The sequence below is a fragment of the Schistocerca piceifrons genome, chromosome 6, assembly GCF_021461385.2.
Source record: "Schistocerca piceifrons isolate TAMUIC-IGC-003096 chromosome 6, iqSchPice1.1, whole genome shotgun sequence".
NCBI classification, from domain to species: Eukaryota; Metazoa; Arthropoda; class Insecta; order Orthoptera; family Acrididae; genus Schistocerca; species Schistocerca piceifrons.
Genome location: NC_060143.1, coordinates 162,082,503 through 162,106,028, shown reverse-complemented (window position 1 = coordinate 162,106,028; position 23,526 = coordinate 162,082,503). Strand labels below are relative to the sequence as shown.

General features: G+C 44.0%; 1 protein-coding gene across 1 annotated transcript in view; it reads right to left on the bottom strand.

Moving 5' to 3' along the window:
* LOC124802457 (mitochondrial basic amino acids transporter-like) overlaps positions 1–23,526 on the bottom strand; it is a 250,623-nt gene that overhangs the window by 89,660 nt on the left and 137,437 nt on the right. The window contains exon 3 of the mRNA XM_047263242.1: positions 3,924–3,967. Coding sequence (XP_047119198.1) covers positions 3,924–3,967 — 44 coding nt within the window. The remainder of the gene's footprint in view (positions 1–3,923; positions 3,968–23,526) is intronic.

Genomic DNA, 23,526 nt, shown 5'->3' with positions numbered 1-23,526 from the left:
ACAGCCGTTTCCACGTGCCGCCACGGAACACGCGTGCGGTGCTAAGTGGCAGCCAAGGCTCCACGCTGCCGAAGGAAGTAGGACGCTACTTATGACACGGTTGTGGCCTCCAAGAGGCCACTAGCCTGGCTCGGGCCTTCTGTCAACATTTCAGGGCACCTACTCGGCAGCGAAGGTGGGAGCCGCCGCCCACACGTCACTACCGGCCAGGGAGAATAGAGAGAAGTAAGTTTGCCTCGGTGAGCTGCGACAACACTTGTAGTGGAATTGAATAAAGGTATTCTTCGCTGTCAACAGTGTTTCCACTGGGATCAAAGGCCTGTCACCACCATTCACTCACCCCCCCCCCCCCCCCCCACCCTTCTGAGTGCAACTGCACTCGTCAGAGGTTGTCCTAGTGGTCGTCACCATCAGGATGGAACTCTTCAGAGTAGTGTCTGAAGTGGGATGTGTCAGAGACAGAAGGCTTCTTAGAGGAGGTGAGGTGATAACAGTTCCCATCCTCAGGTTGACATACGGAGAAAGAGCGCCAGATAGTACTCTCAACTGAGATTTGGAAACTGTACAAGCACGGATGCCAGTACAAGATGCAAGGATAACGCCGCCAAGACAACTGTAATATCTGGGGGATAGCAGTTGGAAAGCAAATTTAGAACTGACAATCTTGCATGAAACCGTTCATCAGAGGCTTCTGAGCCATTAAATTCCAGCCTTGCTGTCGCCTGAGCTGCATTTGAGGGTATTCAGAGAGGTGCAGGGGGAGCTATCGCCAAAATTATGGTCAGCGGCAGAGCCAGGTAGCCAGAACTTGCTGTTCTATTAACATAGCACAACAGTGGGTGCGAAGACAGATAATGCAAAGTTGTACGTATCAGTGAGGATACTGGTAGTGAGTGAGCATGCATTATACAGATGCTACATGGTGCACACCTATCCGGTGAAGTTAACGGCAGTTGTAAAGTCTGCGCAAGTGAGAGAAGAAGGGGTGTTGCTAGTGGTGGGGGACAGAGGTCGATGTGTGGTAATGATGGAGGTTGAGATTTAACAGTGCCAGAGTGGGAAAGTCACCATATTCCTGAGACACAAAGGTAGAAGGGCATGCATCACCCAACTGTTCCGAGGTGGAACAGAGAGGCGTCCATGTTAGAAAGAAGTGATCAAAAGAAAACTGTATTTCCACAGGTTAACGTTGGATATCCAGTAATGCAGAAGTGGTGGCTAGCGTTATAAGCAAGGAAAACTCACGGAAGCACGGCGTTAGAGGTTAGAGTTGCAATGTAGTAGTTTGTTGATCAATGGGGCTAAATGTAATGTTACGGGACCTACGTTTCATTTATAAGCCACTATGATGGGAGTTAATCTGCTGAATATAGCACAGCCACAACTGGAGACATTGTCCAAATGTAGCCTTACCTTCCTTAACGATACCTGGGAAGCCAGCCTGGACCATTCATTGAGTCAGATGATAGCCACGAAGGAGGTGTGAATCACAGCAGAACAATTGTTGAAGCACGTAAGACAGTATGGGGATGGCAGATGTCAAGTAACTGCAGAACTGAGTGTCACAATTCCTAGCGCCATGGTGACTCTGATTTTGCTGAGACAACGAGTCATTCAGAGACATGATCCATGGATAATTCGAGTTGCTGAGGACCGGACTGCCAGGGCGAGGGATTGAGGCTAGATTGTTGTGTTCAGTATTTATATGGTAATTGTGTAGTAAGTGGGGGCCTAGTGGTAATCGTACTTGTTTATGGATTAATGGGGGAGATAATCTTAGCGGGAAACCAGGTCGATATAAGACATGAGGGGCCGAGTCTTTCCGTAGGGGAGGGCAGGGTAATGCCACTATCCAGTTTCTAGCAAAAATTATTAAGAAGCACTGAGAAAGCTGCCACGAAGTAGCTGCCCTCAGAGGAAAACTACACCACACAGCGACAATGGTCTTAGCAAGCGGGTTGATGTCACCACACTAGGGCAAGTCTCTTGTTATGGGCGACATGACTAGGACTCAGGCTATAATGAGCGATATAAATATGGATGAGTTTTGACGCAGAGAGACAGCTGGGCGCTGTCAGCAGCAGCCATGGGTTCGAGACCGGCTGCATCCGCCACCACCAGCACTAGGTTCCTCATGGGGCTTGCCGCTACAATCCTACCAACATGCCAACCGTGCTTGCTGCCACCAGCACTGAATTTCTAGTGGGACTTAGTGCTTCAGCGCCAGCCACCGTCCAACTCCCGCCAGAGGGCGAGAGTCTAATTATACACACAGTCGCCTCAATGCGCCGCTTCGGACGACAGATGCTGAGTTGAGGGGCTGCCAAAAAAGTGAAAGGCCACTGATGACATGGCCATAGCCTCCAAGAGGCCACCGGCCTGCCATGGACCTGTGGTCAAAAGCAAAACACGTTTGGTAGGCAAATAAATATCAGCCACGGCGCAGAAACGCTAAATACAGCAATGGTAAGGTTAAAAAAGGAGGCATGTTCCTTACTGTCAACAATGTTACCAGTGGGCCCACCGGCCTGCCCCCACCAGCCATTCATATCCCTGAGGCAAGTGCACTCTTCAGACGGTGTCCGAGTTATCGTCTCCACAAGGCACTCTTCAGAACTATCAAGCAACACAAACTAAAACATCTGCACACACACACACACACACACACACACACACACACACACACACACAAAGCAGAATGAAAACAAACGGTACAAATTCAAATTTCGCGGCTAGCATCGATGGCAAAACAGTGAAACAAACGACTGTCAAAAGCGCAAAAGCAGTGCTTAGCAACTGGACTCGCATTCGACAAGACGACGGTTCAAAACCGTGTCCGGACGCCCTGATTTTCCGTAATTTCACTAAATCGCTTCAGGCAATTTCCGGTATGGTTCCTTTGAAAGGGTACGGCTGACTTCCTTCCCCATCTTTTCCTAATACGATGGGACCGAAGATCTCGCTCTTAGGTCCCCTCCGTCCACATCAACCACCCAACCAAAGCAACAATAACTGCGTGCTTGCAGAAAGGTGGAACCACATTTAATTCACTAGTGTTTTTTTTGTGTAAATGAAAAGTCATTTTAAACGTTGTGGCTGAATCTAAGCCATTGTCATTCTCATGGGTAACACTGTCCAACCTGGTTTATATGATTTCATCTCTATACGTATTAACGGGATGTGTTTGATAGCCTATATCTGCCTAAACGAATGTGTTTCTTTCTCATTACTGATGTCAAAAGATGATATTTCAGATGTGTGATGTGGACCTGGCGTTGACTTAAATATGATGTGTTAGCTACAGTATTATCTCCTTTCAGATTTTACATTTGTGGTTCACGTTAAACGAATGAGTTTTTCGAGTGATTTATGTAAACTATGCAGAAAAATTTTTCACTATTTCATCGTTGTTATTGTTCTCAACCAGTTACTTAATCTCGATAGAACGAAGGTTAGGGCTTAGTGTCCTGTCGATGACGACCTTATTAAAACATAACTTGAATTAAGGTTGGACAGGGATAGGGCAGGAAATTGCTGTGAACAAGGAACTATTTCGTCATTAGCGTTATCTGTTGTGACAAAAGGTGGTAAAAACGAATTTGAATGCGAGTGTGGTGCCTTGAACACTGCGGAAACTTGCTCAGTAAGTTAACCTCTGTTACGCTTAATGCAATCGCCACCATTACTTACTCAGCCTTGTGATTAACAGGCAGTATATCTCTACACAACAGATTTTACTATACATCCGTGCTAGGTATCACAAAAACTCATGATAAGACGAATTTATTTCAGGTGCTCTTATTTAAAAAAAACTGCAACTTCCGTAACAAATGTCGTTAGGTGTCCCCTAGTTTCCTTTTCCATTCTACAGAACATACACAGGCATAGCTGTCGCATTATAAGCTGTGTGCGGGTATACTAACCTTTACAGTATCCAAGGGATGCCCCACTAATATCCCAGCGCAACCTGAAAAAGAACAGATACGACAAAGTTAAAATGGTAAAATATATTTACGTAATTTCTTGTCAGTGGGCATTTACAGACATGGAAGGTAGCTGTTTTTAATACTACAATTCGCATTTATTGGAATATGGTGGATTCTAGAATCACAAGAAACATATAAAATCTTTTATTCCAGATTAACTTTTGATGATTTACAATTTCAGTTTCCTTTTCTCGCCAACAACCAAATAATAGTTTTCAGTTGTATTTCGCTGACTATGTGCGTCAACGAACGGTATTCTCCTCTGCCGTTCTTGTCTCTATGCCATCAGGATTATCTGCCTAGATAAGGATGACAAGGAAAGCTTCGAACAGTATTCACACAAATATATCAAATGTTCAGTTACAAGGAATAGCACACAACTATTACTTGTCACTGCTACGAATTAATACATGCTTTGAGTATCGTCCATCTTAAGTCGGATTTGCTGCTTTGATCGCTTTCATGTGCGGCATTGCGTACTTCATGATTCAACAGCTCATCAGCCATGATTCAAGCGTCGTGCATCCTGCTCCAGAGCAATGTTACACTTATCTTAACAACAAGTTTAAAAACAATTAAAGAACCTAGACGACAGTGACAGAAGAGGCTGACTACTGTCAAATAACAGCTCAATGTTCGACTGTGCAGTCATTCAGGCTACTCAACTTGTTTTCCTCTTGTGTTTGTGTGTCACTGTGTATGTGTGTGTGTGGGGGGGGGGGGGGGAAATGTGTGTGTGTTTGCGTACTCTTTCCCCCAAACGCTTATCTTGACCTATAGTAACGCACTATCACTCTAGGCGTACTAAATATTGTGGTTATTCTAAAACATTCTTAAATTTATATTCAATAATATAGTAAATGTTAAAATAACAATACAAGCGGAAGTGGTTGACTATTCACTAGCCTATTTACATTACATTACATTAGACCTATTCCACGGATACCACGGAGAGTGGTGTCAGGGATGTGGAAAGCTGTCAAAGAGATCATTTAATTAAATGCATGGCATTGATATACTTACTTTTCTGTGTTACAGTGATAATTTTAATTATAAATTAACCAAAACCCTTAAATTCAAAAGTTTCTGTGAAGATACCCTTCAATAGAATAGAATGAGTTGCGTACCAGTTCTTAAATTCAGTCTCAAACTCTACCACATTGTCTACAGGACATTCAACGTACTCTAGAAGGCTGTTGAATATGTGTGTACCCATGTATCTGACTCCTTTATGATATAATGTTAACCCCTTGAAGTCTTGATTGAGATTAGTTTGGTTCCTAGTGTTATATTCATGCTTTTTCATCTTTTATGAGAAAAGAGAAATACTAGAAATGACAAAGGACATTAATAAATGCATATATTGTGAAGTAATTAAAATACTAAATTTTTTTGAAGATGCCTCTGCAGCACGTTCTACATTTAACACCTCTGAATATAAAATACAATCAAATAGAACGTGGTTCCACAAGCACTACGTTGTATACGGTCAGCAGAAGCCTCAACAGATTATGCCTTATTAATATACGAATGGGATCACTTATTCTAACCTGAGGATGGAAGAAGTGGTACTGCTATACGACTATATAGTTAATTTCGCCAGATGCACCACACCGTTCGACACTCCCAGCCAATCTACTTCCCACCGATAGTGGACACTGAACGTTAACATCGAGGAGATACCACCATGAACCACTAAGTCTTCAGCGCACTCTCATTTGATTATCACATCTGCTTAGTAATTTCATTAGATTTTCACTAGCATGGATCCCCCGGCCTTTAGTGGTGCAAATATGTTATGGATTTGTTTCCCTGCTCAATACATACGCTACATAAATTCAAAGCCAGTCAGAGCAGACGGGCAACTTCACAGCGAAAGTACATGGGTGTGTTCGATTACCCTGAAGGATATATACTGCGATGCATCGAATACTGTAGACTCGGTTGATAAACGCCTATGGAGAATCACACTCACAAAACATCGAACTAAAAACATATCCCGGAGAGCTGTCCTTGAGTAGTCCTAAAGCTCAAGTCCCTTTTCAGTAACCAAGGTACCAATCGGTCCCTGCCTCGGCTATGGGTTGATATTTGCCTTACACCAAGTCACACTACATAGTGACTTGGGTAGATTCCAAATGACTTCGTCGCTGGTGGATAATTTATGGAAGCACATTCCGTAGGAGGTTGAGCAACGTTTGCAGGCTGGTAGGTGCTTATCAGCTTAAGTCGAGCAGATGATCTACTTACATACAAGGCGTATCAAAATGTATGTTACAAGGCCTGTTGCTGGATAGATGTGTACCATGTGAGCATATTTTGCTAATACACTACTGGCCATTAAAATTGCTACACCACGAAGATGACGTGCTACAGACGCGAAATTTAACCGACAGGAAGAAGATGCTGTGATACGCAAATGATTAGCTTTCCAGAGCATTCATACAAGGTTGGCGCCGCTGGCGACACCTACAACGTGCTGACATGAGGAAAGTTTCCAACCGATTTCTCATACACAAACAGCAGTTGACCGGCGTTGCCTGGTGAAATGTTGTTGTGATGCCTCGTGTAAGGAGGAGAAATGCGTACTATCACGTTTCCGACTTTGATAAAGGTCGGGTTGTAGCCTACCGCGATTGCGGTTTATCGTATCGCGACATTGGTGCTCGCGTTGGTCGAGATCGATGACTGTTAGCAGAATATGGAATCGGTGGGTTCAGGAGGGTAATACGGAACGCCGTGCTGGATCCCAACGGCCTCGTATCACTAGCAGTCGAGATGACAGGCATCTTATCCGCATGGCTGTAACGGATCGTGCAGCCACGTCTCAATGCCTGAATCAACAGATGGGGACGTTAGCAAGACAACAACCATCTGCACGAACAGTTCGACGACGTTTGCAGCAGCATAGACTATCAGCTCGGAAATCATGGCTGCGGTTACCCTTGACGTTGCATCACAGACAGGAGCGCCTGCGATGGTGTACTCAACGACGAACCCGGGTGCACGAATGGCAAAACGTCATTTTTCGGATGTATCCAGGTTCTGTTTACAGCAACATGATGGTCTCATCCGTGTTTGACGACATCGCGGTGAACGCACATTGGAAGCGTGTATTCGTCATCGCCAGACTGGTGTATCACCCAGCGTGATGCTGTGGGTTGCCATTGGTTACACTTCTCGGTCACCTCTTGTTGTAGCAATTTTAATGGCCAGTAGTGTAAACGTATGATCGACCACGTTCGTTTGCGTGCTAGCGTCATTGAAATGTGTAGGAGGGCGTGGGCAGTTTGAATCACACGATCTAAAAAGTGAGAAAAGGAGACAATGTAAATAGCAATCGCTCTGAGGCTACCGTGGCGCCAGGGCTTCCGAAACGAGACTGTTGGTTATCAAAGCAACACAAATAATCGTCAGAGGAAATTGTGTGTGTACTGTGATGCCGGATTGTTTACCACTGGTACAGCTTCATTTATTACATGACACACACTGCAGTCCACAGTCTTGCATAAACAACGGGAGATCACGGTGCTGTGTTGTGTTCCACAGTTTCATACTGTACGTAGTTTTCAGTCATTCGTGCGGCTATTATAAACCGGGAATAAAAAACGGCGGCCATGTCCAAAACTGCAGAGGACACCTACATGCTTCTCGTGTAGGGCAATATGTAAGAGAGGCTTCTTCATACGAAGAATGTCACCCCAGCAGGTGCCACCCAGCTCACACCATGACTGCAAGACAGGGGAGGCGTTTATGTGAAACAGGCAGTTTACATCCTAACGGTCAGGATATTGGACGTCCGCTGACATGCTGTAGGCAAGAATTTGAAGAAGTGTTACTTCAGCACTTTCCAGAGCATCCTTCTACGAGCACCCGAGCTGTAGTACAAAGCTTGGGTGTGAACCAGATGTCACTGTGGCACGTTCTGAACGATGATAAACTTCATCGCTACAGATTCCAGAAGAGTCATGCGATAACTCAGGATGACTTCACTCGCCATGTCAACTTTTGCAGATGGCTATTCAAACAAAACTTTCTACGACGTGTCCTGTTTTCTGATGAGTGCACCTTTACACCAGAAACAGCCATGTTTGGATGGAAGAAAATCCTCACAGACTACATGTCCGAGGCCACCGGTGTCACTTTGTTGTCATGGTGTGGGTTAAGTCTCATTGATGTCCACGACATAGGTCCGTACCTAATGTCTGTACGTGTTGATGGTCCCAATTACCTTACATTTCTGCAAGAAGTATTATACTTTGTATGTCTGTGAGAGGTCTTAACTGGGTTGTTGGACTAAGTGCCTTTGGACATCCATAGTGCAATGTGTTTCCAGCAGGATGACGCTCCAGCATATTTCACTGTGTAGTATGTGCTAATTTGAATGACATCTTTGACAAGAGGTGGCTTGGTCATGGAGGCCCAGTGGCTTTGCCCTGCTTCTCACCGGATCTGAAACCACTGGTTTTTCATCTCTGTGGTTACATGAAAACCCGGATGTATGAGACACCTGTGTAGTCACCACAAGATCTTGTGGCACGAATACAAGCAACAGTTGGAGCAATCAGTGAAATGCCAGGAGTTTTCCCAAGGACTGGGGAAGACACCATATTGAGCAACTTCTGTAAGTGAATTATATTAACGTACATTGTCTCCTTTATCCCCTGCCTAGCTTGCATGGTCCAAGCTGCCTACGTCCTCCTCCAGACTTCAGAGACGTTAGCACGCAAACGAAGCGTTTTCGATATAAGTTTATTAGCAAAATATGTTCACGTGGTACCTATTTACCAACCACCACACCTTGTAACATACCTTTTGATTCACCCTGTGCTAATGAATGGGACAGACTTGTCACAGCAACAAACCATAATATTTCCAATCTCTCGTTCTCATCGATGTTTTCGGGCGGTTTCCTTTAGTTGTAAGGCAAATGCCAGAACAACCAGTCCCCTTCCGAGTATTCCCAACAGCGAACTTCCTTGCCCGACTCCCAGCTCTTCGTGATCTGCACGAAAAGATCCTGCCTTGTAATAGACCTAGATTTGAAATAGTCCACATTGTTTGTTTCTTACTGTTCGCAGTGAAGTATAAAGAAGTGCACTGTTGTTTCGGTATATGTGAGAATCTGACGTACACTGTGGGCTCGTGCTGGATGGCACCCACCCGAGTGGTTAAGTCACTTCAAGATGCTTATTGCCTTTGCCTTCTGATTTTTTACTTAGGGTTAACGTGGCAGCTGCAAATGAAATATGAGGCCCAGAACTTCACCGAATGTTTAAAACTGTTAGTTTTTTATCGATACACCTGCTTCAATGATCAGACTCATTATACACTGATATGCAGTCACATACGCCCATTATTGTCGTTATTGTAAATCTGCCTCTGTAGGGACACACATTAACACAAACGAACAGCAAGTTAAAGACCTACACTCCTAGCCAAAAACGAGACTCGAACGAGAAACCGCTACTTTTAGAAGTTGGTAATTCTCAGAGTAAAATAGTGGTTGATCACCATAGGTCAGGATCAGCTGTTTAGTAAGACCGTATTTTTTTCGGATATACGTGTATTTGATTTGCAATTAGCCATTCTGCTGTAGTAACCAATGAAAGCAATCTCACCTTTTATTGTTATTTCTAGGCACTATGTTCAAATCTATCCGAAACAGCCAATTGCAAATGTGTCCTTTTACACTACTAATGGACAGTTAATATTCGGTGTGGAGGCGCTGTTCGAAGCTTCAAATATAGCTGTCACATACATATGTAATTATACTAGGAACAACTTCAACAGTCTCAGTGCAATGTCTTAATTTAGGTTCACTATGAGCGCTAGCTATTCTTCAGCCATTTTTTCTTAGCTGGTTCCAAAATCCAATTCACTAACTCATTTGGCATTTCAAACGCATATATAAATCTCACAAAGCGAATACATAACCAAAAAATAAAATCAAATATGTGTGAAAATGATTGGGAGAATCTAAACAATGAATATGACTTCAGAAATTATTGCCTCAAGTATAAGTTTAATAATTCTCTGTCGCTGCTTGCTACAGTATTTTTCTCGTCTCACCGCCGTAGAAATATGTCAAAAGCACACTGCTTGCTACTGTTATTCTCTCATCTGATCGTCCTAGAAATATGTCAAAAGCAAAGTTGACGGAACATTTTAATTTGTCTCAGCATTCGCACCCGTGCTGTTACAGTCGCACCAGATGCACTTGCTGTGTACTTTAAGCGAGAAAGTTTTAAAAGCACTCCGCTCGCCGTTTCACATCGATAGTGACTGTAACTTCTCTAGCAAAAATTAGTAACACAATATGCAGATCATAAGTAGCACAATTAAATAGAAACGAAAGAAAGAAAAAAAAGCTGCCCATGACAAAAGCAACAACAAACCGTGCAGTACGTTTGCGGAAGAACTAGCTCACGTTCCAGCAGCAGTTTATCGTAGGTATTAGGAGCAATGAAGCTTTAAACTGATTGGAAAAGTGCAGGTTATCTTCGGTATCAAAAAGATTCGCCGGAGTGTGGTACATCATTATTTAAAGGCCTACAACCCACGATTAAATGCTTTAGAATTGTCGTACATGTTTTATTTATTTTATCTTATTTATTTATCATATTCTGTGGAACCATGTGATCTAAAGCCACTTGGTCATAGAACGAGTTAGAACATATCTTAGAGAATGCTGATTAGAATATTTGTAAACAAAGAATTAAAGAACCAATAAAACAGGAAAAAACACAATATAGGAATAAATAATACATTTGACGGATCAGTTCTCGACTGCTGCAAGAAACTACTGTACAGAGTAAAAGGAATGTGCCATAAGGAAAACTTTCAACTAGAATTTGAAAACCTGGGGCCTATCCTCCGATTTTTTCAGTTCTACTGGCAGCCTGTTGAACGTAAAAATTTCTGAATAGTGCACACCTTACTGTGCAGAACACAATAAAGTGTTATGCCAGTGCATATTGTTTTTCGGTCTACAGTTCACTGAATGAATTTTGTAGCTTCTTCTGAATGAGGCAATATTGTCAACAACAATTTGAATGAGGAAATATATTAGGATCACTCATAAAACCCCAGACCGTAAAACGAAAACCGCTGAAGGAATCATAATGCGATTGCCTACGGAAGAAGGTGTGGTTCATATAAGAGCTCTGACGCCCCAAACTCGCCGGTAGAAGAACATGACGACAGAGCGAGCTTGTGTAGACGGTCCACTGCACTCAGTCGTCCTGAAAACAGAGAAACGGAGGCTTCAAAGAAGAGCAAGACAGCAAGACGTGTTGTGCGTTTCCTTTAAGCGGAAGGGGTGCGCAGAATGGAAATTCGTGGAAGAGCGGCACATTTGTACGGAGGGTACTGAATGTCCATTGCAGTTCCGATCCTCAGTCATTTCTCTGGGGCAAAGGCTGCCACTGTAGCTCACCGGACTTCAATAATGAGAGGATCCACCAGCTGGATAATGGTACCCGTTATGTGGTTTCAGATCGGGCGTCATCGGCCAACGACATCTCTTGTTCTTTAGATCGCTTTTACCACACCTTGACCCTTGAAACGGACATGCAGTACTCTTAGTACACCTCCGCCAATCATTGATGAATTTCCGTTGCAAACTCGTCTGAACATCTCAGAGTACTCACACTATTTCCTCAATTATTTGTTCGATGTTTTCCAGTCTCTGACTCTCCAGCAGTTATTGTCCTCTGCATTTTTCTCTAGTCATTCCTTGAGGTCTTAACACATGTCCTATCATACCGTACCATCTTCTTGACAGTGTTTTCCATACATTCCTTTCATCGCCCATTCTGCGGAGAACCTTCTCAATACCTTCTGTTATCAGTTTACACAATTTCAACATCCTTCTACAGAATTATATTTCAGACGCTGCAATTCTCTTCCTTTTTTTCGGTGTTCCCACTATCAGTGACTCATTACCATAGATTTCCGTGCTCCAAACATACATTCTCCTCAAATTAAGGTCTATGTTTGACATAAGTAGACTTCGTTTTGCCACGAATGCCCTCTTTGCCTGTGCAAGTCTGCGTTTTATGTCCTCCACTGGGGGCCGAACCCTGGGTTCGGTGTGGGGCGGCGGTGGGGTGAGTGGACTGCTGTAGCCTGTTGTGGGGTTGTGTACCACTGAGGAATACGGCGGGGACGAAGCCTCTCTGTCGTTTCTAGGTCCCCAGTTCAATAAAAACACATTAACAAAATGTCTCTGTAAAAAGCAGACTACCATCGCGTCATTTCAGCGACAAGTTTTTATTCTAGAAGTACTTACATCTGATAATCAAAATTAAAGATTACTTTCTTATAATTAACCGTTTTGTATCTTCCTTTCTGTTGATAATATGTTTATGTCTGTAGTTACCTTCTTCCAAATAGTACTCCGATACATACGAAAAAAATTTCAGACCTCTAGCTCATATCTATTTCTTGTGCATAAAGTAAACATGTCAGAAAAATTAATTCGCGCGAAATTCAATTTTTGATCTATGATTCATCCTCTGTTGTTCCCAATACACTCCAGTTGCATAATCTTCTTGGCTTACATGATCGTGATCTTCGGTCTTTCTGTTCTTCTTTCTCCTTGTTGTTCTGGCGTCTTTTGTTGCCTCAAGGTCCCTCTTTTCAGCTTCACCCACTCTTATTGAATCAATTGCCAACAGTAATGGTCTAATATTAAACCCAGGATATGTTCCTAGCAACTCTAGAACTTCGCATCATCTAACTGCCCCACATTTAAAAAAAAGTTACAGGCATAACAAATTTCGAGAATGACAAAACAGCGTCAACTCAAACTACAGAAAAGTTTGTACGGAAAAAAACCTTCGGAACCCAAAGATATGCAACGGAAACATAAAAGCATTGCAAAGCGTATCTCGTAACAGGGTTGTCTACTTGAGAACCACTTGTATAGTATGTGTTTCTCGAACAGGAGTCTGATGACAAAATTGAGATGTGGAAGCAGCGGAAGCTTGGATGTGAACACAGACCGAGGGACATTTAAGTTTGTTCCTGATTTCCAATTTAGTTCTTTTAACCAGCATTTTGTTCAAAAACCTCTAAACATTGATTTAAGATTAAAAACTGATTTTTTCAAGCGGATTCACAGGCAAGGACCCTTCAAACTAATGTTGTCGTTTTTGACCTCTGCCAAAAACATGGCAAATATGGAGACTTGAGTAAGCCGTCGAACGTTGAGCGTTGAGCGTGCCGAGTTTCTGACGTCATAGCGTGGAATAGCACGTTAGGGAGTCTTTCCGAACGTGCAGAGCAATATCTGGCATGCCAGGTGTTCTCAGCGTGCGTCTGAGCGTTGACCAATGAGATGACACAACGTCACCTACGTCACACGCACGCCAACTCCCTTCAGCATAGAGTTGTGAAGCGTCATATTGGCGTTCATTTCAAGCATATACGTATATATGCCCTCTCTGAGCACCAGCAAATTGAGAATCACTCGAACAGGCGTTGTTAACTGTGTGATTCGTTGCAATAAAACAATGAGAAACATCATATTCGTGGCAAAAGAATTATTGTCTCTTCCATATTATGATACTCTGCCTTTAGAAGGCAACGACACACTGAGGATCCACCAAAAACGCATTGTTCTTGGTACAATTTGTTATAATTAAATTTCAATTAGTAACATAGCTATGATTAAAGATTTTAAGCAAGCGGCAGCATGCTACGATTGGCTACGATGTATGTGTTGTCGGTTCACCGTAGTTTGTAGCATTACTGGTTCCTGCACGATATGAATGTCATGGCGCTCGTTCGCGTCTTCCCCCGTCTAAATTTTTTTCCTAACATTCGCATTTTTAGTAGGTTCTGATGCTTTATTAGTTTAATATAAGTATATATTATAATATTTGATGTTATGTAAATACACTACTGGCCGCCGGCCGGAGTGGCCGAGCGGTTAAAGGCGCTACAGTCTGGAACCGCACGACCGCTACGGTCGCAGGCTCGAATCCTGCCTCGGGCGTGGATGTGTGTGATGTCCTTAGGTTAGTTAGGTTTAAGTAGTTCTAAGTTCTAGGGGACTTATGACCACAGCAGTTGAGTCCCACAGTGCTCAGAGCCATTTGAACCATTTTTGAACCACTACTGGCCATTAAAATTGCTACACCAAGAGGAAACGCAGATGATAAACGGGTATTCATTGGACAAATATATTATACTATAACTGACATGTGATTACATTTTCACGCAATTTGGGTGGATAGATACTGAGAAAACAGTACCCAGAGCAACCACCTCTGGCCGTAATAACGGCCTTGATAAGACTGGGCATTGATTCAAGCTTGGATGGCGTGTACAGGTATAGCTGCAAATGCAGCTTCAACACGATACCACAGTTCATCAAGAATAGTGACTGGCGTATTGTGACGAGCCAGTTGCTCGGCCACCATTGACCAGACGTTTTCAGTAGGTGAGAGATCTGGAGAATGTGCTGACCAGGGCAGCCGAACATTTTCTGTATCCAGAAAGGCCTGTACAGGACCTGCAACATGCGGTCGTGCATTATCCTGCTGAAATGTAGGGTTTCGCAGGGATCGAATGAAGGGTAGAGCCACGGTTCGTAAAACCTATGAAATGTAACGTCCACTGTTCAAAGTGCCGTCAATGCGAACAAGAGGTGACCGAGACGTGTAACCAATGGCACCCAATACCATCACGCCGGGTGATACGCCAGTATGGCGAAGGCGAATACACGCTTCCAATGTACGTTCACCGCGATGTCGCCAAACGCGGATGCGACCATCATGATGCTGTAAACAGAACCTGGATTCATCCGAAAAAATGACGTTTTGCCATTCGTGCACCCAGGTTCGTCGTTGAGTACACCATCTCAGGCGCTCCTGTCTGTGACGCAGCGTCAAGGGTAACCGCAGCCATGGTCTCCGAGCTGATAGTCCATGCTGCTGCAAACGTCGTCGAACTGTTCGTGCAGATGGTTGTTGTCTTGCTAACGTCCCCATCTGTTGACTCAGGGATCGAGACGTGGCTGCACGATCCGTTACAGCCATGCGGAGAAGATGCCTGTCGTCTCGACTGCTAGTGATACGAGGCCGTTGGGATCCAGCACGTCGTTCCGTATTACCCTCCTGAACCTACCGATTCCATATTCTGCTAACAGTCATTGGATCTCGTCCAACGCGAGCAGCAATGTTCGGACACGATAAACGGCAATCGCGATAGGCTACAATCCGACCTTTATCAAGGTCGGAAACGTGATGGTATGCATTTCTCCTCCTTATACGAGGCATCACAACAACTTTTCATCAGCCAACGCCGGTCACATGTTGTTTGTGTATGAGAAATCGGTTGGAAACTTTCCGCATGTCAGCACGTTGTAGGTGTCGCCACCGGCGCCAACCTTGTGTGTATGCTCTGAAAAGCTAATCATTTGCATATAACAGCATCTTCTTCCTGTCGGTTAAATTTCGCGTTTGTAGCTCGTCATCTTCGTGGTGTAGCAATTTTAAAACCAGTAGTGTAGAAGTTCACCTTTTCTTGAGGAGTGAGTTTGTTCAATTCGCTTAATCTACAGGACAGCTTGCACTACTTGTATAAAGATATTTTGCTCCTTTTTCTTTTACGTTTCGTAATTCACATGTTGCAGAGATTCTGCTACTAGGTAGGAACAGTGATAGTAAGAATGACCTTGGGGTTTTACTATAATGTGAATGATGAAATAATGTTTATCTTATGTGGAGAGCTGTTGCAAATTTGCATCGCACTGTTTTTAATGGAACGTTTATAAGCCTGTGTCATTGATCGGACGTGGTACTTTCCTTCACGTCTTAAAACATGTACGTGGATATGGAAGTTTTTATTTGTGTATATTACAACAACGTGACTAGCATATAGACAATGGAGGAAATGTGATAGAATTAAGGTGGGAATTTTACGCGCGCCCGATTAGTAAACAGTGTGATTTACGAACTAGAAACATCCCGCAACTGCCGCTGGAGTGCATTGTGTTCGCGTATACCACGTTGGGGTTCACGTACCGTATGCACAAGTCGCATCGTTTCTGATCGCTCACCAGCACGATGGACTCAGCACGCTCAACGTTGACGTTCGACAGCACGGTCCGTGTGCCGATGTCTTAAAGGTGCGTCTTGTTATGTCCAGGAAAGCCGGTGCAGTACACGTGCGGAGATAAACCTGCCGGATGGCTTTTTCATGTTCCACGGAAGAATAAATTGGCGAGACGTGGCGGCGGCTGTGGCATTTACACGGCACTCAGCCGGCGGCCCACTCGTGGACCCGCCCGCGCGGGGTTCGCCGCGGCGCCGTAAAGCGGTATCAGTGGGTGCCGGCCGCTCGTAGCCGCCGAATTAGCGCAATCGCGCCGTAAACGCAGCCTCCGGTCCAGAGCAGCAGCTGGCGGGTGGCAGAAGGCGGGGCGGCGGTCAGCGGCCGTGCGGGCTGCAGCGAGGTCGCTGTACGGGACCTCCAGCAGGGACGCGAGACGGGCGTCCGGCACAGGGACTGTGACGAAAACAGCAGCGGCATGTAACATCGCTTCACCGCAAATAGGAGTCCTCACAAGAAACGGTTTCAATCGCAAGACTGAAGAGCAGAGCACGGCACGTGCCATAATCCGACTTCCCAGAAAATTAGAGCAGTGAAAGAGAGGTGAAAATAAGCGAATTCCTGTTCCGGCTTATTTGTAGATACTCAACCGTTTCCGAAAAAAAAAGGATACATGCATGTCCGAAGGAAAATAGCATCGCAATCCGGTTATGACACAGGCACTGCAATATCGTATTGATCCACCGACACTGGGCAAGCGACTGTGAATTAAAATGTCTCCTCTGTACGGGAATATACACTACTGACCATTAAAATTGCTACACCACGAAGATGACGTGTTACAGACGCGAAATTTCATCGGCAGGAAGAAGATGCTGTGATATGCAAATGATTAGTATGCACACAAGGTTGACGCCGGTGGCGACACCTACAACGTGCTGACATGAGGAAAGTTTCCAACCGATTTCTCATACACAAACAGCAGTTGGCCGGCGTTGCCTGGTGAAACGTTGTTGTGATGCCTCGTGTAAGGAGAAGAAATGCGTACCATCACGTATCCGACTTTGATAAAGGTCGGGTTGTAGCCTATCGCAATTGCCGTTTATCGTATCGCGACATTGCTGCTCGCGTTGGTCGAGATCCAATGACTGTTAGCAGAATATGGAATCGGTGGATCCAGGAGGGTAATACGGAACGACGTGCTGGATCCCAACGGCCTCGTATCACTAGCAGTCGAGATGACAGGCATCTTATCTGCATGGCTGTAACTGATCGTGCAGCCACGTCTCGATCCCTGAGTCAACACTTGGGGACGTTTGCAAGACAAGAACCATCTGCACGAACAGTTCGACGACGTTTGCAGCAGCATGGACTATTAGCTCGGAAACCATGGCCGCGGTTATCCTTGACGCTGCATCACAGACAGGAGCGCCTGCGATGGTGTACTCAGCGACGAACCTGGGTGCACGAATGGCAAAACGTCATTTTTTGGGATGTATCCAGGTTCTGTTTACAGCATCATGATGGTCGCGTCCGGGTTTGACGACATCGCGGTGAACGCACATTGGAAGCGTGTATTCGTCATCGCCATACTGGCGTATCACCCGGCTTGATGGCATGGAGTGCCATTAGTTACACGTCTCGGTCACCTCGTGTTCGCATTGACGGCACTTTGAACAGTGGACGTTACATTTGACATGTGTTAAGAACCGTGGCTATACCCTTCATTCGATCCCTGCGAAACCCTACATTTCAGCAGGATAATGCACGACCGCATGTTGCAGGTCATGTACGGGCCTTTCTGGATACAGAAAATGTTCGGTTGCTGCCCTGGCCAGCACATTCTCCAGATCTCTCACCAATTGAAAACGTCTGGTCAATGGTGGCCGAGCAACTGGCTCGTCACAATACGCCAGTCGCTACTGTTGATGAACTGTGGTATCGTGTTGAAGCTGCATGGGCAGCTGTACCTGTACACGCCATCCAAGCTCTGTTAGACTCAATGCCCAGGCGTATCGAGGCCGTTATTACGGCCCGAGGTGTTTGTGCTGGGTACTGATTTCTCAGGATTTATGCACGCAAATTGCGTCGAAATGTAATCACATGTCAGTTCTAGTATAATATATTTGTCCAGTGTATATCCGTTTATCATCTGCATTTCTTCTTGGTGTAGCAATTTTAATGGCCATTAGTGTACATAACAGATGTACGGGTACAGGTTGAAGACACATGGTTGACGGCATGGGTCTGGCCGTTAGTCGTGCTCGGATGGCCAAATGGTAAAGTGGTCGCTTGCGATAATCGGGAAATCCGAGTTCGAGTCCTGGTTCTGCACAAACTTTCATTGTCGTCATTCAGTTATACAGCTGGCGGTTGTCCATATTCGCAACTGGGAATATAGTTCATGTATTTCATAACTGATGTAATCGCCGCAGTGCCTGTTACATTGCATCGTAATTCGGAATAATACGGGCACTGCAATATCGTATTGTCTCAATAAATATGTCCTTCCTGGTTGGGAATATACAGAATGAACGGGTGAAAGTTGTGACTCAAGGACGACGACATATATAAGTTTGGGTCGGGCCGTGATATGTGCGTGGATAGCCGAAGCGGTTAAGCCGACTGCTCCTGTGAGGTGGTAAATCCGAGTTTGACTCCTGCACAAATTTTCATTGTCGTCATTCTAATATACAGCTGAAGTTGGTTGATATTCACAACTGCAAATACGTATCCTGTATGTTGTGCAATGACTGCAGATTAAGTGGTAACGAAACACGTATCTATTCTGTATGAGCTGTAAATAAATAGTTGCCATATTAAAGTTCCAGCCCTCGTATATGGCAAGAACGGTAAAACATGTTGTCGTTTTCCTCCTGACCAGGATACAAAATGGCATATTCCAGTAGCATAACGGAAGACCCTACACTGTAGTTCATCCCACAAATGTTTTAAAGGAAGCATGGATCCTCGACTGGTCTGGAATTTGTCACCCATGGAGTACGTCTGTGATGTGATGAGAAGACATGCACGGAGGCATGCTCGAAAGTAATGCCTCCGAATTTTTTATTTTGTTCTCATTATCGGATGAGGCATTACATGTTATGCATATTATTCGGTCGACGTTCCCTCTTAGCTGACGTAAGTTACAACCCTATGCCGCTAAAGGGCTCCAAATTACAGCGTATAACCTGGCGGTGTAATGTCACCATGTCGGTGCATGAGAAACAGCGTGCTGTAATCGAGTTTCTAAGTGAAAGCACGAATTCGAATAGTTCGTCCACACAAGGATCGTCTCCTCCTTCCGCATGACAGTACCATGCCACACACGAGGGCCTCGACATGTGCAACAATTCGATGCCTTGGGTTCACTGTCATCGATCATCCTTCATACAGTCCCGAAAGCAGTCTCGACTTGGTCCCAGCCAATTTTCGTCTGCTTCTAAAAATTAGAGTACACCTTCGCTGACTTCAGTTTGATAGTGATGAAGCGGTGTAAGGGGAGGTGAAGTTATAGCTCCATCAACAAAGTCAAACATTCTACAATAACGGAATCAAGAAACTGGTCTCACATTGGGAGATATACGTTCATGGCCAGGGTGACTATGCTGGGAAAGAAATGTGTAGACATGACGAATAAAGACGTCGAATTTTAACCAAGTCTGTTTCGTTTAAAAAGCTTCAAGAATTTTCAGATTAAAAAATTCGGAGGCATTGCTTTTCAGCCGTCCTCGTGCTTTCATATCACCTTCCAGCCAGGAAGTGACAGTGCATACGTTGTAAACAAGTGACAATGCATATGTTATACACATGGCAAGAAATTCCTAAAGCTGTAATCTGGAGGCTGTTTGCTTCTACGTCACAAGAAGTACAAGAGTGTATTCGCGCCAGAGGGAATGGCACTTCATAACGATGACGATGATGATGAGCATCAGTTCTGAATGGAACGAAAGTTTAATCATTTAATACTCTCTGTTTGATGAACATGTCCACGAAATTTGATGTATGTAGGAATGGTACTTCGTGGTGTAATATTTTCCATTTCCACTGGGAAAATTCGAAGCTCCACCGTCATTTGGGGTTACGTGAAACTGTTGTGTAAGCCACTTCAAACGCCGCGAAAGGCACCATCTCAAATACTAACATGCCACGGTGTTCAAACCAACCTTCAGGTCGAAAACCTTCTTAATCTGTTCTAGTCTGTAGCCCTAGCATAGGCTTTAAACACTCACTGTTTACAAAGAGTAAACTGTGGGTGTGTAAAGTGCAAATGCAGAGCTCTAGGCGAAACTATGTAACACCGATGCATGGGACTGCAGAAATTTCAACATCATTGCTATCCTGACAGTAATGATTATTAATTAAAAACCGTAATTGTCATCTGATGCTTGATCAAAACGTCCTAAACAAGTAATAATTGAAGAATTAAAGTGAAGTTAATTGTTGAGTTTATTTATTTGTAGCTGCAATACGTAGTCCCAGTAGCAGCCGGTGATACATATTTATGCGCAAATTCCCGGCATTTCTCTTGTTGTAAACAAAGTCACAGTCGCTGAACGCAGGCCGTCGATGTCCCAGAGGAACTGGTTGCCAGCGACCCATTCTCGTTGTAGCGAAACAGTGGCAGGGAGGGGCGAAAAAGGATCTCTCTGGTCACAGAGATAAGGCTGCCCTTCTCGCAACTGCGTCTTGGCCGTCACGTCGCCAACGCGTGGATTTGGTCGAGTCACACTGTTTACCAGCACAATCCGGCTAGCATTTTTAAGGAACGAATCGCCGCAAATGACGCGCTTGATTGCGGGTTACATAATTATACGGCCGAGAAACCAGTGACCCGTGTTTTACTGTCCCCTTTTTATTGCCATCAAGGAGTCTATGGGAGACACCTGTAAATGAAGCTGCAGACGGTTTGTCTTTAGTGTTGCGATCGTCACAAAGAAATTGATGTAGGTAACACCGTGACAGATTCACTCAATGCAAGTTAGCAGAAATCTTCCGCAAGATAGATGTATCCCTTTTGCAGCTATCTTCAAGAAAAAGTTGTGAAGGCAATCATCAGATACAGTATAGTTCATGTGCTGATCGTTCTCAGATAAACACATACACAGACAGAATTGCTAGTCAGTTTGGTCTAGGTCCTGTAGAAATGAAGAACTCGATATTTTTTTCCAAACAGTGAGAAAATACACTCCAATACTCCCTCGTCAAGTGACTTATTTACATTTAAAGCGAGAATTGTAAAAGATCGGTAACTGCAAGATATCTCTTATGGTGTCCTATCAGCTGATTACGCTATTTTTATGCGTCGATCGTGTCGCCTACTCTTCTTTATTTCGACTTGCATTTCCACTGAATACAGGTCCCAAAAAAGTCTGTTGACACTCTGAAATAATCCTATACATATATACCTGCTTTTTCTATTACACGTGAAGTAAAATGTCAAGATAGATTCGAAATATTTTTGTATCAGCATCCTTTTCGTACCTCCTTCTGCTAAATCGATAACTATAGTGCAGTTGTCTCCAGTGATCTACATATATTATGAATTTATTTTCTCTACAATAAAAATTAAGAGACTAGCGCAATTTCTTCTTTTTTTCTTTTCAGAGCAACAGCATTTGGATTTTTTCGCTCTTGACCGTGCCAACATCAGCAGTAAAGACCTATCAGCGTCTCATATCATCGTCTAGTTTTATTAATTGCTCCTGACACTCATAGGTTGTTAAAAGACGACCTTAATATAATTCTAGTTTTCCCTCATCTACATGATTAACCACTTTCGTTTCCAGATTAATTGTAACATATTGTCCGCCTGCTTAGTTGGGTGGTAACGTGCTCGCCTCCCATGCAAGCGTGTCCTGGTCGATTTCCGGCCGGGTTGGAGATTTTCTTCGCTCCGGGACTGAGTGTTGTGTTGTCATCATCATCATTTCCCTCTCATCTCCGGCTCGCAAGTCGCCCAGTGTGGCGTCGACTGAAATAAGACTTGCGCTTGGCGGCCGAATTTCCCCCGATGGGGTCTCCCGGCCCAACGATGCCATACGCTCGTTTCATTTTTTGTAACATGTTGACTATGATCGTTTGACTGAAAACTTGACTCTGCCGTCTGTACGCAAGTGAAGCAGAGTCGGAAAGACAATATCTGACTTTTTGAAACTAAAAGATAAACTTTAATCCTGTAGTTGAATCTTAAGTAAAATTCTCTCCAATCTTCAAATTTACTGTACTGTTTGATACCATTTCGAAAAAATGTATACCTTTGGAGATGGACTTTACAAAAATTTAAATAGACAACAAGTAAACAAAATAAAGATAATTTATGGAATGAATTTGCACTCTGCAGTGAAATGTGGCCTGATGTAGAAATTTTTTGCAGGTTTATACTGTGTGCCGATCCATGATTCTAACCTGGAACCTTTTCCTTTCGCAGTCAATTGTTCTACCGAATGAACTACTGCGGATTTATTCACAGCCTGCCCTCACAGCTTTAGCTCCAGCTGTAACTCTCTCCTACCTTCCAAATTTCACGTAAGTTCTCCTGCTTACCTAGAGGACAAGCACTCCAGGAAGAAATGTTACCTCAGAGAAATGCCTTAGCCGCAGCCGAGGGGATTGTTTCCGGAATGTCCGCTATAAGGCAGAGGCTCTGGGTTCGAATCGCTGTCCGGCATACAGTTTAAATCTGTCAGAAAGTTTCAAAGATAATTTAATTCGCTAATATGTGATTATGCCTATAAATTAAAAAGTCTCTGCTTAAAGTAACTCGACGTATAATTCTTTCAGGGGGAAGAAATTAGTTTATAGTAACATCATGCACAAATAATTGTTTATACGAGTAGGTGCTTGCACGCACTGGTGTGTGTGTGTGTGTGTGTGTGTGTGTGTGTGTGTGTGTGTGTGTGTGTGTGTGTGTGTATCAGTGTGAGATGTCTGCATTAATTATATTTGTAGGAATCAACATCAGACACTTGAGACGAATTTCTTTGATCGATATATCATATCGACGACCTTTGGGAAAGACGCCGAAACCTTTGTCCCGGATGCAGACTGGTGTCGTTGGGATGTGCCAACATCCATCAAAAAAACTCGCGACTGATTCCGCAATCACTATCTGTTCGTAGTTCTCTTGCCACTTGCTTCGTAGCTTTTGCAACGGGATTACGCGAGTCGACAACTAAAAGCCAAAAGTGACAAGTCCATGTTGTTATTTTACTGTACTCTTCTTTACCAATGAGGGGTTCCATTACTAAGTAGTGCCCATTTTCCGCATTTTTCATTGTGATAGGACAGCTACTAAAATGAGCACATCATCCGTACTACTTTACTTGTTAGAGAATTTACTGATTTTCCTCTCCCATGTAGAGTTTACCACAGAGAGATTTCCCACCTCTAAGGACTTATCATTCGTATAGTCTAGTGCAGCTTTGTTACTTAAACATAAAACAACAATATCTTGTCTTTCTTGTGTAACATCTTC